This window comes from Pseudoliparis swirei, chromosome 7 (genome assembly GCF_029220125.1).
Source record: "Pseudoliparis swirei isolate HS2019 ecotype Mariana Trench chromosome 7, NWPU_hadal_v1, whole genome shotgun sequence".
NCBI lineage: Eukaryota > Metazoa > Chordata > Actinopteri > Perciformes > Liparidae > Pseudoliparis > Pseudoliparis swirei.
Genome location: NC_079394.1, coordinates 22265276 through 22283010, shown reverse-complemented (window position 1 = coordinate 22283010; position 17735 = coordinate 22265276). Strand labels below are relative to the sequence as shown.

The 17735-nt window shown below is 46.8% G+C and overlaps 1 protein-coding gene across 1 annotated transcript in view; it reads right to left on the bottom strand.

The window, feature by feature from the left end:
- Window positions 1-17735, bottom strand: part of unc5db (unc-5 netrin receptor Db) — a 283470-nt gene that overhangs the window by 75899 nt on the left and 189836 nt on the right. Inside the window, exons 7-8 of the mRNA XM_056418402.1 lie at window positions 12267-12431; window positions 6912-7097 (exon numbers count right to left, since the gene is read on the bottom strand). Coding sequence (XP_056274377.1) covers window positions 6912-7097; window positions 12267-12431 — 351 coding nt within the window. The remainder of the gene's footprint in view (window positions 1-6911; window positions 7098-12266; window positions 12432-17735) is intronic.

Below are 17735 nucleotides of genomic sequence, written 5' to 3'. Positions count from 1 at the left end.
GTCCGACCAGAGGGTGAATGGCGTCCCAGGAGGTAGTAGCGGCGGGTCGACCGCCCACCGGATGGCGAGGCACACCTTCTCCACCGTGCTGTACCTGCCCTCCCCCTCCGCCCGCTTGCGGCTGATGTACAGCACGGGCGTCAACCCCCTACCTGCTGGGACAAAAGCCCCCAGCCCTCTGTTCCACGCATCAGTCTGCAGAGTAAAAGAGAGAGAAGAGGTGTGTGTGGTGGTGGTTCCCACAGAGCTTGCTTTACCTCCTCAAACACCAACTGGCACCGCTCCGTCCACTGGACCGGATCTGAGGCACCTTTCCGGGTCAGGTCAGTCATGGGGCTGGTCAGCTCTGCAAAGTTCGGGATGAACTGCTGTAACAGCCCGCCAGCCCCAAAACTGCCTCACCTCTTTTTAGTCTTGGGCGGGCAGGCTGCGATGGCGGCGGTCTTGTCCACCTGAGGCTGCCACCTGCCCGCCAAAGTAGTACCCCCAGATACTACCCTCCTCCGTCCAACTGCACACTTCCGTTGGCCGTGCCCCGCCTGCCTCAGGGACCAGTACCGCGCCCACCCGCTGCATATGCTCCGCCCAGGTGGTGCTGTGTATGATCACATCATCCAGGTAGGCATGGACGCAGCACCCGGTCCATGAGGCGTTGAAGCCGGGCCCCAACAACAACCAAAGGGAGCGTGGTGAATTGGTATAACCCAAGAGAAGAGAAGGTTTTTTTCCTTAGACTCTGGCGACAGAGGAATCTGCCAGTAGCCCTTGGTTAAATCCAGTGTCGTAAAGAAACACGCGGTGCCCAGTCGGTCCAGGGCTCGTCGACCGGGCATTGGGTAAGCATCGAACCGTGACACATCGTTCACCCTGCGATAGTCCACGAGAACCGAATAGACCCATCCTTCTTGACCACAAGAACAATGGGGCTACACCAGGCACTGTGGGACTCTTCTATTACCCCCATCTCCAGCATTGCCGCTAATTCCCGCTGAACCACCTTTCTCTTGTGTTCAGGTAACCTGTAGGTCGTAACCGCACCGCCACGCCCGGAGGAGTCTCAATCTGGTGCTCTATGAGGTTTGTGCGTCCTGGAAGGAGAGAAAACACATCAGCAAACTGTTTTTGCAACCGGGCAATGTCTGTTTTCTGGGTCCCGGAGACTGTCTTCATAAAGGCGGCCGGATTGGTGGATTTTGGGACCTCAGGCCCCAGCTCCTCTCTCTCAGATACCGAGGACACCAGAGAAACAGACTCCGCCTCCCTCCATGCTTTTAGGAGGTTGAGGTGGTAAATCTGTCCGCCCCTATCGGAACGCACCACCTCATAGTCAACATCCCCCCACGTGTGACCACAAAAGGGCCCTTGCCATGCGAGGACGGTGACCACAAAGGGCCTTGCCACTTGGCGAGGAGTTTAGAGCTGGAAGAAGGAAGCAATAAAGTACCTTCTCTCCCGGTGTGAATTGTCTCAGCCTGGCACCTCTGTTGGCAGCGCTGCTGCGCTCCTGGGCCTGGAGCAAATTCTCACGTGACAGCTGACCCAGGGTGTGGAGTTTGCTCGCAGGTCCAGGACGTGTTGGATCTCGTTTTACTGGTGCTCGGCCCTCCTCCCAGTTTTCTTTAATGAGGTCGAGCACCCCCATGAGTCCTGCCGAACAAAAGTTCAAAGGGAGAAAATCCGTGGAGGCCTGGGGAACCTCCCGACTGCAAACAACAGAGCGTCAAGCCATTTATCCCAATTACGTTCATCGTCATTATAAATTTACGGATCATGGACTTCAAAGTTTTATTCAGGCGCTCCACCAGACCGTCGGTCTGTGGGAGACTTGATGCCCAGTAACCCGTAAAGTTCTCTCAGTGTTCTTGACATGAACTGGGTGCCCTGGTCCGTCAGAATCTCTTCGGGTTTCCGACCGGAGATGACCTGAAACAGCGCGCGCCGACACTCTTTGCAGAAATGTTGCGCGCAAGGCGCCCGCCCGTATCGTGTTGCGTAATCCACGAAGACTAACACAAAGCGATATCCGGTGAAATGGCCCGATGAGGTCCATAGCGATTCGCTCAAATGGAACCTCCATTAATGGCAGAGGGCGGTTTACCAATTGATGGTCGGGAGGGTTTACCACTGACAGTCCGGCGACGACACCAACGGCGACATCCGCCCGGATGCCCGCCAATAGAATCGGGTCATTATCTCCAGAGTTTTATCATATCCCATGTGACCAGCCATCGGGTTATAGTGAGCCGCCTGGAAAACCATTTCAACCGGCTCTTCGCACCAGCAACTGGGTGCTTTCCTGCCCTGTGTGAGTGTCACGGCTCACTCTGTACAGTCTGTCCCTGATCAATGTGAAGTGCGGATAGGTCTGCGCTGCGTCAGGCGCACCAGCTGACCATCAATTCGTATCACTTGGTCAAAGGCTGAGTATCATCCCGAGACTGTTCGGTGGAAAATCTTCCATGGAGTGAAACTGGAGGAGGAGGAGTCGCCAGGAGCTCCCCGTTCCCCCTCCCGTCTGCAGTGTCGGACAACCTCGCGTCACCGCTGAGCACGCGCACACCCCGCATGACCCTGTCTGCCCGCAGCCTTCCCCATTAACTTGTCAAAGCCCGGCCAATCGATTCCCAAGATTAAGGGGAGCTAACCGCAACCTTCACGTTATGCTTTTCCCCCGTATCTAATCTCCGCTGACACTATGGGATACTATCTTCACCCACAATGCCTCCACCAATGCCCTGTCGAACCAGGCTCTGGTGGATCATAGATGTGTACAGCCGAATCCACCATTGCCTGATGTATACCCCCGGACCTGGGGAGGGTGTTGGAGAGCCGGCAACCCGGATCACCTGGCCGGATGTGTCCGCTGTCTGCACCTCCAACACACCTGCCCTGGTGTTTGAGGGACTACCTGTGGGTTGGGAAGGGTCTGTCCGGAGCCAGTGAGCTGTCGCTGTCCACCTGCCGCCGGGTGCACCGCCAGGTGATCCTCCGCCCGTGCAATGGCGGCGGCAGCAGCGGGGGGGCGTGACAGCGGACCCACTCTGCTGTTCCGCCGCAGCCCCTCCACGAACTGCTCCATAACGACCTTCTCCACCGCCGCCCGCGCCCGGAGTTCCCGGGCTGTAGCCATCTGGTGGCGGTGTCCTGTAGGCAAACGGCGTCCCAGCGTTGCCTCCCGGAACCTCCGCTGGTGGTCCTGCGGAGTCAGCCCCAGCCGATCGATGACAGCTACACCGCGCTGCGTGTAATCGGCGCGCGCTGTCGGAGGCCAGCGCGCGCGCGCTGTCACGCCTCCCGTGTCTGCCTCCTCGTGAGAAGAGGTCAAATGTCTCCAGAAATGATTGGACGTCGTCTGCCGTTGTCATTCCACCGCCAAGGGTGGAGGGCGAGCCGATGCTGTCCGTCGGGCGAGCGCTCCAGGGCTCCCGTCTGCCTCTCTGCCTGGGCCAGGTGCCCCAAAAATGCGGGTTCCCTCTGCCTGGTCCCGCTGTATAGCTGCCATCCTCCAGCATCTGACCCAGCGCCATCAACAGCTGGGTCGGCAGATCGGAGTGTTGCTGGCTGCTCTCCATGTGCTTTCAAAAAAAAAATCTTTTTTTTTTTTTTTTTCAAGAAAGGTCTTCACGTTTGGCTCCAGTGTGACAAGTGGCTAGCCGTCACCAGTAGGTTCTCCCTATACGCATCATGAAAGGAGTCGTGGGGGATATTTGGCAATATCTTTTATTTGGCAAGACCACAGACTGCTCAGCACTCTCTCCATCCAGCTCCTTTAAAGACCAAGCCTCACAGATACACAAAACACAGATTGTCATCAGCTGGACTAATTACCCATCAGACCAGCTGATGACAATCAGACACCGTTCCCTGAACCACACCCCCGCTCCACCCACTCTGCAGCCGAGCCTACACACCCCCCACGGCCACATATACATGTGCTTACAGTGACGGGCCGTGCATTTTCTACCTAGGCCTTCAATGCCGTCTTACTACAGCTGAACAACCTCATGTAAGATATTAGTTCAACAGTGTTCTGGTGCGGGGCTTTTATTGTGAAGGAGCAGACGGAAAAAGATAAAGTTGCTGTGTTTCTTGTGTTATTAAGTAACGTAAAACCCTCAGTTACACTAATTAAGAGAATCGTATCGTACATGTATGTGTATATTTATACACACATACATACATATATTCAGATTATTTTCATCCGATTAATCAAAAAAATAATCAACAGATTAATCGATTATCAAAATAATCGTTAGTTGCAGCCCTAATTCAAAGTGTATATCGAGAAAATAGGGAACAATCTCGATTAGTTTCCCAGAGCTGAAAGTTCCATCCTAAACTGTCTTTTATTGTTTGACCAGTTGTGAAAAACAAACATGTTCACTCTGAGAAAACACAGAGAAGAATACAAGTATCCCTATTGAGAATTTCTGTCCCTTCTACTTGACAAATGCTTCCAATGAATAATCGATGATCTAAATGTCTGATGATGTCACCAAATCTATTCATAGTAGTTTGTATGTAGGTTTAATTCCAACATACAGTATTCATATTGTTGTGTGAATAAACTGTATTGTCGCGGCAGCCATATTAATACTGTATTCTGAAATTAATGCTACATAATCACTGCTACGAATAGATTTGGGGACATCACCAGACATATACATTATTGATTATTAACCTGAATTCATTAGTAGATTTGGTGATCACTGATGGACCATGCATACAATGATCAAATATAATACGGAATAACATTCTCAGATCATCGCTGCAAAGATCATGCTGCATAAAAAAGAATGACAATATGCATTTGATATATTAAAACAGTCTAACAGTATCGGGTCAGATGAGTCTGAATAATTTCAAATGCACACAGAGAGACTCACAAATGCAAACACAAAGATTCACAAATGCGGTGCAAATGAGGGAGACATCTGATTGGCTACGGATAGGTCTGTCAAAAAAAAAGTGAATCGAGCCACGAGGCAGGGGAGTCTCAAAAACCCACAAACAAATGTGTAGCGATTCACAAACACAGGCAGTGCGATCAAAAAAACAAACAAATTGTAATTTATTTATGTGTACATTGGAATGTATTTGTGAATCGTTCTGCGTGCATTTGTGAGTCTAATTTATTTGTACATTCTTCTGTGCATTTGTGAATCTTTGTGTTTGCATTTGTTTGCTCTCTGTGTGCATTTGCAATTATTGAGACTGATCTGACCCCATATGACAGTGACAGTCAACCTACAGTGCAGATATTCCCTCCACAGCTGCAGCCCGTTGGACATTAACCCTTCTGCAGCTGACATTCCATCACCGCTGAGTTTTCTCCCCCCTCCTCCGGTCGAGTCGAGAATGATCTGATTATTGCTCGAGTGTGCATCTTTAAAGAACAGCGCGGCGAAAATGGAATGGCGGTGGCGAGATGAGAGAAGTTAATGAAATGTACCTCGGGTTGAATACCTTGAGGGGTAGGTCTGGAATTGGGCTTCTGATTAAAAATCACTCAGAGGGAGAAGTAATGTGGAGAGACAGGGGGTCATGTCCAAAAACTCATTCAGCAGCCCAGAGCCATCCAACTCCTTTTAGTGTATTTTGTCTTAGGCATGATAAAGCTAATATTTGCAATTAAACATGTTTAGAGACAGGGTTCATACACATGTTGACCAATGGATTTCCATGACTTTAAATCAAACCAAATTTCCATGACCGAATCTTTTGTGAAAATATCAGTGTATACACAAGTACACCTTAAATGATACAAATGAATGAGAGAAAATAGTTTGATTAAAAGAATAAATACTTATATGAATGTTTATTCTTTTAATCAAACTGCGTAAAATGAACATATGAGTATAACACATTTCCGTGATTTTTGTCAAGGACTCTTCCAGGCCTGGAAATCACAATTTTTTGATTGCCATGACTTTTGCAGGTTTTCCATGACCGTACGAACCCTATAGAGAACCCCCACCACCCTCCCCCCCCCCCTCTAGAGGAAATGTGTACTTTCCTGCTATGTTTATGAAAAGGACATTTAAATGTTAACAATGCAATCGCGGCAGAAGTAGGTTAATATGAAATTAACTTCCACAACTTCCTCTAAAAGGAAAGTGGGTCCTGAAGAAAGTGTCCACATTCCACAGGGAAGGAAAAGTGTAAAATGGTGGCCGGTGGAGGGCACAGCAGGTAGGCTGGCCTATTTAAATTAGGATTGATGACCTGCTGCATGTAGACCCGGCTCCTACCACCTACCAGCCCCCGTGATCGGCGGGGGTTTGACCGACCAATTCTTTGAGAGGGGTAGGGGTGGGGGAGCCGAGGGCACAGTGTGGGTTTGTCACTGTGGCGAAGATGGATTGCCCCGTCGCCACGATGGCTATCACAATGCGCTAACCCAGAAATACAGAATCATCAAGTCATAGGAATGCCTGTAGCGAGGCGGGCCGGGGCACATGAGCAACAGAAGTTATTGCTGTGCACAACACAATTTGAATTGATGTTCACTGTTCCATACACCCTGACATTTTTCCATTAGTGGTTTAGGTCAGTGTGATCTGACGGAGGAGATTGGTTGCCTGACAGTCAAATGTGTGGTCCACGGTGGCGACGCTCCAACCCGCCACCCGCAACCCGCCACCCGCAACCCGCCACCGGAGATTGATTATGCCCTGTTTCACAACAACTGAGAAGCAGATCTGTCAAAATAGAAGGACAGGTCCTTTCACTGATTGTGGAAGTATAAATTCAAAAGCAGATGGGGAGGCTGCGTGCCACGCTGCGAGCTAACGCCATCAATCACCGGCATGGCCCTGTCGCGGAGGGCATTGACGACGCTGCCTTTTTTGGCCTCGCCGTCCTCGGCGGTGTGGAGTTGATTGCCCGCTCTCTCTCGCTCTCTCTCTTACCTTGTCTGGTGGTCTTGAAGTTGAAGGACTGGAAACCGCCGGTTAGTGCGGAGGAGTCGATGACGTCCACGCCGTACTCGCTGTGGTTCTTCCTGTACAGCATGACGGCCACCACGAGGATCGCCACGGCAATGATGCCGGCACCCAGGCCCGAGTACAGAGCCACGTCATTGGAGCTGTCCATACCTTAAAGCACACGATGAGACACATGAGACAAGATGTAAATTCTCATTTAAAATTGGGTATTCAAATCAGGGTTCATACATATTTCGACGAATTGGTTTCCATGCCTTTTCCATGACATTAAACCAGAATTTCCATGACCAAACATTTTGTGAAATCTCAGTGAATACATGATTTTTTTTTAGAAAATGTAGTATTTAAACTAATAATGAGAATTCCAAAGTATACAGTACAACCTTAAATAATACAAATGTATTAGTATGTAATTGAGACATTAATTTGATTAAAATAGTTAACATTTATGTCTTTTCAGTTCACTTGCAGCGAGAAAAATGGGAAAAGTTATGAGCGCGTATGCCGGCTTAATTGTTGAGCATTCTTTTAAAAGCATATTAATTATTTAAAACTCAGCGTGAATGCACATATGAATATAAAAAGAATTCCATGACTTTTCCAGAACTTTTGGGATTTTCTTTTTTCCAGAACTTCTCTAGGCATGGAAATAACCACTGATAAATTCCATGAATTTTCCAGGTTTTCCATGACTGTAGGGACACTGTCAAATAATTAAAGGTGGTCCTATCACCAATTCATAAGAAACTCAAGTCATTTCGTCTTTGCCCTACTAATAGAAGATTAAAGGGAACACAACTCAGTTCGTTTACAGGTGTTGGGGAGTGATACTGAGCATATATAAAAAAAAGGTTTCATAAAGGCTTTGGTGGCTCAAGAGATGGCTGAGCAAAGGCTGATAAATTGCCTCATGTCAGCGTCAGCTGTGGTTGAAGACTCTGAAAATGAAAACTAATCTTTCGGGTGTGGAGTGAGCTCAGCGGACCTCTGCAGCCCACTCCTCACCTCGGCTTGACCCCGGCGACTCGATGCTTCATTAGCCACCGCGAGGAAGAAGAGCGCGTGGAATAGAAGACAATAACTGTGGTTCTGCTATATCAATTTTCAACTGTCCGTCAATACAAGACTGCAAAACACTAAATTGGTGGCGTGCGCTTTCAAACCATCATCATCACTTCCTGAGGTTTTGTTAAATTAGTAGCCTGTTACGACAACATATTAGAGTCATTGTAGGTACAAATAAATAATTCTGAAGCCAGGGGGAAGGGATACTTTTCAGGGTAAAACCTAATTGAGTATGTTTACGAGAAAACAATTATACATTTTCAAACAAAAAAATATGTTAATTCTTGAGATTATGAAGATATGAGTTTTACGTACTTGCCTGTAACTTCACTTATATTAGTATGTATTTTGTTCATAAAAGGATATAGAAAGAACATAAAAGAGCATGTGTATCTTTCATGACCTTCAGAGAGGACTTCAGAAAAATAGCAATCGCAAGGATCTGATAAACCATTAGCAAAATATCATGAGGATAAAGTGAAATACTATGCTATGTTGGCATTATGTTCATATAATATGAACATCTGAGAAAACACTTTCAGGACCATCCTTACCATAATAACAATAATTTAGGGGCAATGTAATTAGACAGTTTCGCACTCTACAATGTACTTTCTAATCTCTGAGATTGTTTCTCATCAATTAATTATTTTAATCTCGGAAAATTAAATTAAATTAAATTAATTTTGTTACGCTTAAAATTACAAATTTACTTCAGAGGGTTTTACAATCTTTACATATATGACATCCCTGTCCCAGGACCTCACATCGGATCAGGAAAAACTCCCCCCAAAAAACACTGGCAATAATAGCAATGCAACTAACATTAATAACGATAATAGTGTAGCGACTGACATTGTCTCTTGACCACTGAATTAGTGCTGTAGAAATATACATCATACTGAGTTTATCAAGGCAAGTGGGTACATAATAAAAGCTCACTTCACTATTTGTGAATTCTCAGCATGTGAAAGTCTTCTTCTGAGATTTCTCCAGCAATAAGATTTGTCTCTTCTTTTTTTAACTGTGACGAAGGCATCTTTGCTAATGAAGAATTTGTTGTTAAATGTGTTTCACATAATAAAAAGCCTTGTCTTTGTTGTATTAATAAAGAGCCAGTGAGGAGGAGATGGAAGAAAAGCAGAGGAAGACAATGCTGCTATTATTATGTCGACATTGAAGGTCAAACACAGAGTAAGAAAGTGTTAGTCTGGCTTCGGGATGGAAATGAAACACGAATGGGAAGTGGTAAGATGGAGCAGACCATCTGTTTCATCTCTCTATGCTACATTATGCACCACAGATAGGCATAATCGAATATGTCCAGCCGTTACTCTAAACTGTTACACATTACATTCAAGCTGCTAACATGGAGGGCATTAGCATAACTGCCTTTAGACCCGCCGGTCTATATCCAATCGCGTCGATGGATATCTCAGCGTGCATGCAGGGTGGCGCCTATGCGGTGCAGCCTGTGGTCACCAGTCGTCATAAGGATGAATCAGAGGGAACATTTTATTTAGAGTATTCCTACCAGGGTGATCCCTCGCCACACACCAGCTTAATACCATCCCCATCCAATCATCCAAGCTTTCCTTAAAGACTTGCACGTAGACACAACTTTTCCATTAACGTGGCCCCGTTAATGAAAAGCGCTCAAGCAGGCACCTGACAATCACTTAACCGGGGCAACTCCAGCAAGTTGATTGAAAGCTGCCACAAGAAGGTGAGGACCGCGCCGTAAATTGGTCAAATTAGCTCCATTTGCCGTGATTACAACCCATTAATTCTCCACGACGTAGCACATGTTCCCTTGTCACAACCGATACATCTCTTTCAAAGTAAAAAGCAAAGCTGCGACGGTGCTCTTATAAAAAGTGGGTCGCTGACTAATGACAATAAATGCATAGTGAGCACATCTTGCGGGGTCAACAACTGAAGTTGCTCAGTCCAGAGTGAACTTAGGGCGTGCGATTCCTAAAGCTTCCTTTTCCTAAAGATGAATGCAAACGACCGTCGCTCCTTTGAATCTAGACTCTATCATCTCTGTCGCCCCCAGAATTCAGGGCGTTACATAATATAAGTGGCAGTCGTGGTCGTCGAAGATAAAATAAATTTACAGAGGAAGACTCACTTTGAGGTTTAACGTCATGTAGCAGCTTTCGATCTGCAAAGACAGAGAGATAGAATGAGACAAAGAGGAGAGAAAGTGGTGATTAAAGTCCGAGCCTCCGTGAAGCCACTAACAAGTGTGGTCTCAGATCCGGCACCCTGAGCAGTGAGACGCTTTCCTGCTGACTGTGCTCTTTGACGATACATACAGCATCCGATAATGGGGCCAGGCAGGCGTCATTACTGTCTTCATATCACCACCGCTGAAGGTGGTGAGGTGCAAACTGATCCAATGGTGGGCTAATGATCTCCTCACATAAGTCAAAAAACTCATTTCATTTCTTGAAGATAAATTGAAGTCCCACAATATTCCAAATGACTTTCTTTCCATAGATATTGTGAAAACCAAAATGAACATTAAAATCCTCTGCACGGGACCTTTTTAAATTTATTTTTAGCATTATAAAATGTAATATAATTTCATTTAGTTATTTCCTAAAACATATGTTTGGGGTCTAAATAGTAATAAAAAAACATACGCGTGTGCCTACCTTAATACATTAATTATAACAAACACTCATATATATCTCAAATCTAACCCAATCACCAGAAAATCAATATTATATTGAATATTTCTGCAAACCTTGCAGGTCAATATTTCTAAACTGAAAACAAGTTTCACAATGACGTGTTAAATTAGGGTTTCAGAAATGCCACGTTATTAACGCTGTGAAACTATTGGTTAGGTTTAAGCAACAAAACTACCTCAGGTTAGAAAACAGATCATGGTTTGAGTGAAAATAATAAATGGAAGTGTAATAACCTAAGTATTTTTAATAAATAACAAACTCTCTCAGCTAAACTGTCTTACATAATGTTAGCAAGCGCAAAGTCAACATTGACTTTTGGTTTCACACGGATCACGACCAACAGACTCCTTTTGTCCCATCTAGCACAATAAACACTCCCCACCCACACTTTCATGGTCCTTTTCTCTTGTTACACGTTCTGCCGGTCACTCGATGTACTTCATCAATGGCTCTGACCGGCAGTGACATTCATCGTGTCCGTGATTTGCAGAAACATACAGTGGCAACATTTTGTTTTCCAAAGCGATTGTGCTGTTTAATCCGTTGAATTGATCCAAACAGCCCACTTGAGATAATTTAATTATGTAATGTAATGTATTGGTAACAGCTGCAAAGTTGTCCACTATAATAACCCGCTGATGCTAGGTCACGTCTTACAGTGTTACGATGTCTGACTGAAAACTCTTACCGTTAGCTACATTAAAACCACTAGCTAACGCTATGTTATGTTCACGCTATGACAAAAAAGATGATTTTGTCTCATGCAAATATAAAAATAACAGTCAGCGTTAAAAATAAACTATTTGCAGAATTGAGGAAACTATAACAGATTTTGTCATTTCCATTCAGAATTTCTGGTGCGATACCTGGGAATACTCATAAAAGATATGTAGGAGGCCTACTAACACGGCTACCAACAGGACAAGCTAGTTCACAGAATCAGAGCCTTTTGGTGATTAGTGTAAACCTGTAAATAATATGCTGCGCTTCAAATTTTAAAGGGGACATTTTAAAACTTCACACCAGCTCTCTCTCATGGTCAACAGCTTTGCACATGTTTTGGTATTGGTAGCCACGATTTGAGAGATTAATGTTAAACTACAAATACAATGATGTCCCTTGTGTTCAGTTTTGAAGAAAAAACGGTTCAGCCCGACAGTGAAACCGTTATTCATACTAGGGTTGACACTGCTGAGTGAAACATTTAGCATTGCATGTGCATGAGCCAAACAGTGCAATGACATTTAATTCCAAACGTCAGACGCCATTCAAGAGTGAACGTCTGCACTTCTTTCTCTGTGACGGATTCAGTATGACATCCAATATGTCAAGTGAGCAGCACACAGGAGAAAGAGCGCCGGCATTATCATGCACGGGGCAACTGTGTCAACCCACAGTGGGATTTCTTTCCAACACACATCTCCTCTTCAAACATGCTTTTGATGCGTTGCCATGTTGCTGTGAGTGTATATATGTGATGGTGAGATGATGATAGGGAAATGATGAGAACGCCGATGATGATAATGCCCAACAGGGAGAGAAAAGGCCTTACTCTGGGTACACAGTCCATCTGTGCAGTTCTCAGTGGCCTCACTGTTCCCTTCACACATCCTGCCTCGATGTCTGGGTGCCGGGGAGTTGCATTCCCTGCTCCGCAGCTTCTCGCACTGGCTGCTGCACACGGTCCATTCGCTCCACTCGTCCCAGCCTCCATCAACTGTAGTTTGAGGATATGTGCAAATGTGGACATTAGAAGATTAGCAGATACACAGCACGTTTCTGCACACACACACACACAAAAGAAAGATAAGGCAGCTATGCTAAATTATTTTTGCCTATAGTACAGAGGACAGTGTATAAATGGGGGACAGAGTAGTAGCAAAGGGACAAAATCCAAACCAGGACGTTGTGGTTATGGCATGCACTGTAACCAGGCAACGCAATTTGATCTTGATCTTGCGACCTTTGTTGCATGTCACGCCCCTCTCTCCCTCTTTCTACACTGTGATCTGTAAAATAAATGCAGAATCCCCCCAAAAATGTAAAGGGCGTTTACTCTCCCGTTTCTTTTTTCCACACACAAATAGAAGTCATGCCCCGACAGAAAAAAAATACCACTTTTTATAATCCCATTAATCACTTTATTCAAGATTGTGCTTGAGGATATTTAGTTTTTCAGCAAATGTCAGAATAAAATATGATGTTAAATATTCTATATTCGCAAAACCTCAACTGAATCTGATGATTTGAGGGACATCTCTTATAATATTAAGCTAAAGCTATTTATGACAGATTTTTCCGTGCACTTTCATATCTGTGCTATATTTACACACATTAAACATTTGAATATGTCCTTAATGGGCAAACAGTATGACACGGAGTATATGCTTGATGTGGCGACACAGCTAGGGAGCCATTTCCTCCCCATTAACCCCTGGGCCTGTTTGTATAATTGGATTTGATACAAGTCTCTAAAACCAAGTCAGCCTGCTAAATGCTAATAGCTGGGATTCCTCTGCTCTGCTGTCATCTGATCAAGGAAGAGCTTATCATGCTTAGCTTAACACATATTCGGAGACCATAAGATTTTTTTTGGTAGCAGCTGCGATGTCCAAATCACAGGAGGTCATTTTCATTTGTGATGTTCTGTAAGCCAGAGGTTTCTTCTCAGGTACTCCAAATGAAAATGATACATTTGAATGTTGCAGAGTTTAAAACGCAGTAGCTGGTGATGTTGTATGTTGTTTCTCCTGACCACTCCCCCGCCACTTGATGCTATGATGCTGTTGAATGAGCTCATCTGGTAAACAATAGATACAGTCGTACAATCTGTAGTGACTCCAAAACTCTGAATCACTTTTCACACCTTGCAGATCATTTCCACAATCCAAGCGTCCTTTTTTTGTATTATTTTTGGTTATTTTTGCTGCTCACTGCATTCTTTATGTCTAGTTTCTTAAATTGGCTCATCACCAGATCCCTCATTAATTTGTTTTGGTGACATTTCTGCAGCTATAAGCCCACACTGCTTTGTGAATCCTCTGCCCTTTTCTTTCTTGGTTCAGATATTTATTTCTGGTTAATTCTAATTCCAAAAAAACCACGGATTTATTAAAATATAAAAAATCATGAGCTCGCTATAGGTATTGTAGAATGTCTATGCAGCGACAGACAGACTGCTCCTAATCAGTGCAACTGTAGAAGGAACACTACTGACTAGAGGACTGCATACAGCATTGATGGCAGGCCCATGTTTAGTCCTATAAAAGTAGCCCATTGGTGGATGACACTTGACATCTGTGTGCATAGGGGTCATGAAGCAAGCTCACTCGTCGGTCCTTTATCCCTTTCATTTCTTGGTTGCTCTCCTGAAGGTTTCTTCCCTTTTTCTCCCCCTGAAGGGTTATTTGGGAGTTTTTCCTGATCCGATGCGAGGTTTTGGGGCAGGGATATCTATGTGTACAGATTGTAAAGCACTCCGAGACAAATTTGTAATTTGTGAAATTGGGCTATACAAATAAACTGAATTGAATTGAATTTCATTTTGGGCTTAATTAAACCAAACAACCATCTTTTCCTCAACCAAACTAAGACGGTTTGTTGGCTTAACCTTAGCTTTTCATGGTCTATATTCCTATTTACTCCTGAATTAGCTGCTCTGCACTGGCTCCCTGTAAAATCAAGAATCACATTTCAAAATGTTCTCCTCACCTACAAAGCCTTGATTGGTGACGCTCCATCATATCTTAAGGAGCTTGTAGTACCATATTGCCCCACTAGAGAGCTGCGCTCACTAAATGCGGGACTACTTGTAGTTCCTAGAGTCCTAAAAAGTAGGATGGGAGCCAGAGCCTTTAGTTATCAAGTGTGACACGTTGCTAGCCGTCACCAGTAGGTTCTCCCTATAAGCATCATGAACGGAGTAGTCGGGGGGGATGTTTGGCAATATCTTTTATTCGTCTAGACCAAGACAGCGTCTCTGCTCAGCACTCCACCCCGTCTTCAGTCCATCCAGCTCCTTTAAAGACCAAGCCTCACAGATACACAAACCACAGATTGTCATCAGCTGGACTAATTACCCATCAGACCAGCTGATGACAATCAGACACATTCCCTGAACCACACCCCGCTCCACCCACTCTGCAGCCGAGCCTACACACCCCACTGCCACATACCTCCCCCCTCCCCGCGGGACGACCATCTGTGTCCCGGCCTATGGATCACCTTGAAATTAAAGGCTGTAAAGCCAGATACCACCGAGTGATTGTATCTTTCATGCGGTGGAGCCATTGGGCGGGCGTGGTCCGACCAGAGGGTGAATGGCGTCCCAGGAGGTAGTAGGGAGTCGACCGCCCACGGATGGCGAGGCACTCCTTCTCCACCGTGCTGTACCTGCCCTCCTCTCCGACAGCTTGCGGCTGATGTACAGCAGGCGGTCAAACCCCTACCTGCTGGGACAAAAACAGCCCTCTGTTCGTTCGGTCTGCAGAGTAAAGGAGAGAAGTTAGGTGTGTGAAGGTGGTTCCCACAGAGCTTGCTTTACCTCCTCAAACGCCAACTGGCACCGCTCCGTCCACTGGACGGATCTGAGGCACCTTTCCGGGTCAGGTCAGTCATGGGGCTGGTCAGCTCGCAAAGTTCGGGATGAACCGCCTGTAATAGCCCGCCAGCCCCAAAACTGCCTCACCTCTTTTTAGTCTTGGGCGCGGGCAGGCTGCGATGGCGGCGGTCTTGTCCACCTGAGGCGCACCTGCCCGGCGCCGTGGTACCCCAGATATCCCTCCGTCCAACTGCACACTTCCCGGGTTGGCCGTAAGCCCGCCTGCCTCAGGGACTCCAGCACCCCGCTCCCGGACCTGGGAGGTGTTGGAGCCGGCAACCCGGATCACCTGGCCCACCTCCATCAGCGGACACTCCCACCGGATGTGTCCACCTCAACACGCCTGCCCTGGTGTTTGAGGACTACCTGTGGGTTGGGAAGGGTGCGGTGTTTGCTGGGGCCTGTATGGGTCGCGTCGGTCTGGCGGAGCCAGTGAGCTGTCGCTGTCCACCTGCCCGCCGGGTGCACCGCCAGGTGATCCTCCGCCCGTGCAATGGCGGCCTCCAGCGACGTGGGGCCGTGACAGCGGACCCACTCTGCTGTTCGGTCGGCAGCCTCCACGAACTGCTCCTGTGACCTTCTCCACCGCCGCCGCCCTCCGGAGTTCGGGCTGTAGCCATCTGGTGGCGTCTTCAGCCGGTGTGGCGTAGGCAAGCGGCGGTCCTGTCCCAGCGTTGCCTCCCGGAACCTCCGCTGGTGGTCCTGCGAGTCAGTCCCAGCCGATCGATGACGGCACGCCGCGGCTGCGTAATCGCGCAGCGACAGCGCCGCTGTCTGCGCCTCTCCGGTGAGAAGAGGCAGTAGACGGACCGCCGCCACACGCCTCCGCCGTCACCTCAAACATCTCCAGAAATGATTGGGCGTCGTCTGCCGTTGTCATCTTTGAGACCTCCACCCCGCCAAGGGTGGAGGGTTTAGTGAAACGCAGCTGTCCGCCGCTCAGGGCTCCCGTCTGCCTCTCTGCCTGGGCCATTCGCCTCTGCCTGGTCCCGCTGTATAGCTGCCATCCTCCAGCATCTGACCCAGCGCCATCAAAAGCTGGGTCGGTGGCAGTGTTGCTGGCTGCTCTCCATGTGCTTTAAAAAAAATATATATATATCTTTTTTTTTTTTTCCCAAGAAAGGGCTTCACGTTTGGCTCCAGTGTGACACGTTGCTAGCCGTCACCAGTAGGTTCTCCCTATAAGCATCATGAACGGAGTAGTCGGGGGGGATGTTTGGCAATATCTTTTATTCGTCTAGACCAAGACAGCGTCTCTGCTCAGCACTCCACCCCGTCTTCAGTCCATCCCGCTCCTTTAAAGACCAAGCCTCACAGATACACAAACCACAGATTGTCATCAGCTGGACTAATTACCCATCAGACCAGCTGATGACAATCAGACACCGTTCCCTGAACCACACCCCCGCTCCACCCACTCTGCAGCCGAGCCTACACACCCCCCACTGCCACATCAAGCTTCTCTTTTATGGAACCAGCTTCCACCTTCAGTCCGGGAGGCAGACACAGTCACCTCATTTAAGAGTAGACTCAAGACTTTCCTCTTGATAGTCTTATAGTTAGGGCTGAATCAGGTTCACCTGGTCCAGCCCCTAGAGATGCTGCTATAGGCTTATAGGCTGCTGGGGGACGTTTTAGGATACACTGAGCACCTATCTCCTCTTCTCTCTCTCCGTATGGATGAATTTACATCTCTCCATTGCACATTACTAACTCTGCTTCCTCCCGGAGTCTTTGTGACTTCACGTTTCATAGGGTCCATTGGACCTGGCTGTATCTGATACCTCCTGTCTGATTTGTATGTGAGGTCCTGGGACAGGGATATCGCATGTGTACAGATTGTAAAGCCCTCTCAGGCAAATTCGTAATTTTGATATTGTGCTATGCAAAATAAACTGAATTGAATTCCTAAACTGAACTAAGTAGTGTTGTTGCCTGAACCGAGTAATCTCTCAAGATTTATCGAGTATGTACTGTATGTTGCTGAAAAGGTGACTTTGTATGTTGATATGTTGCACAGACACACCGTGGAACAACACAGTACACAATCAATCTGCATTGACTGGGTTTTAATCCCCTCCTTGCACCTTCATTTCTGTCAGTATTGTCTTCCCTCTCTGTGCTCTCTGTGCCATCATTAAGGCAACGCTCTGGGCTGCCTTGACAGAACTGGACGGGCTTGTCAGTCAGTAGCTCAGACTGCTGGGTTCGTGGCAGCCCATGCTTCACTCCCATCTGCATCTCCTTCCCCCAACAAAGACACGGATCTCTCCTGCATGTTACTTCAGTCATTCTGTGAGGTCCTGGTGGTGGCAGAGGTCTGCTTCTCTCTGCATAAGTAGGATATTCTTATTCCTCTTGCAATGGGTTGTTTTTGTGAACTCCACACGGCAAACATAACCCACCCTCCCCAACTGTTGA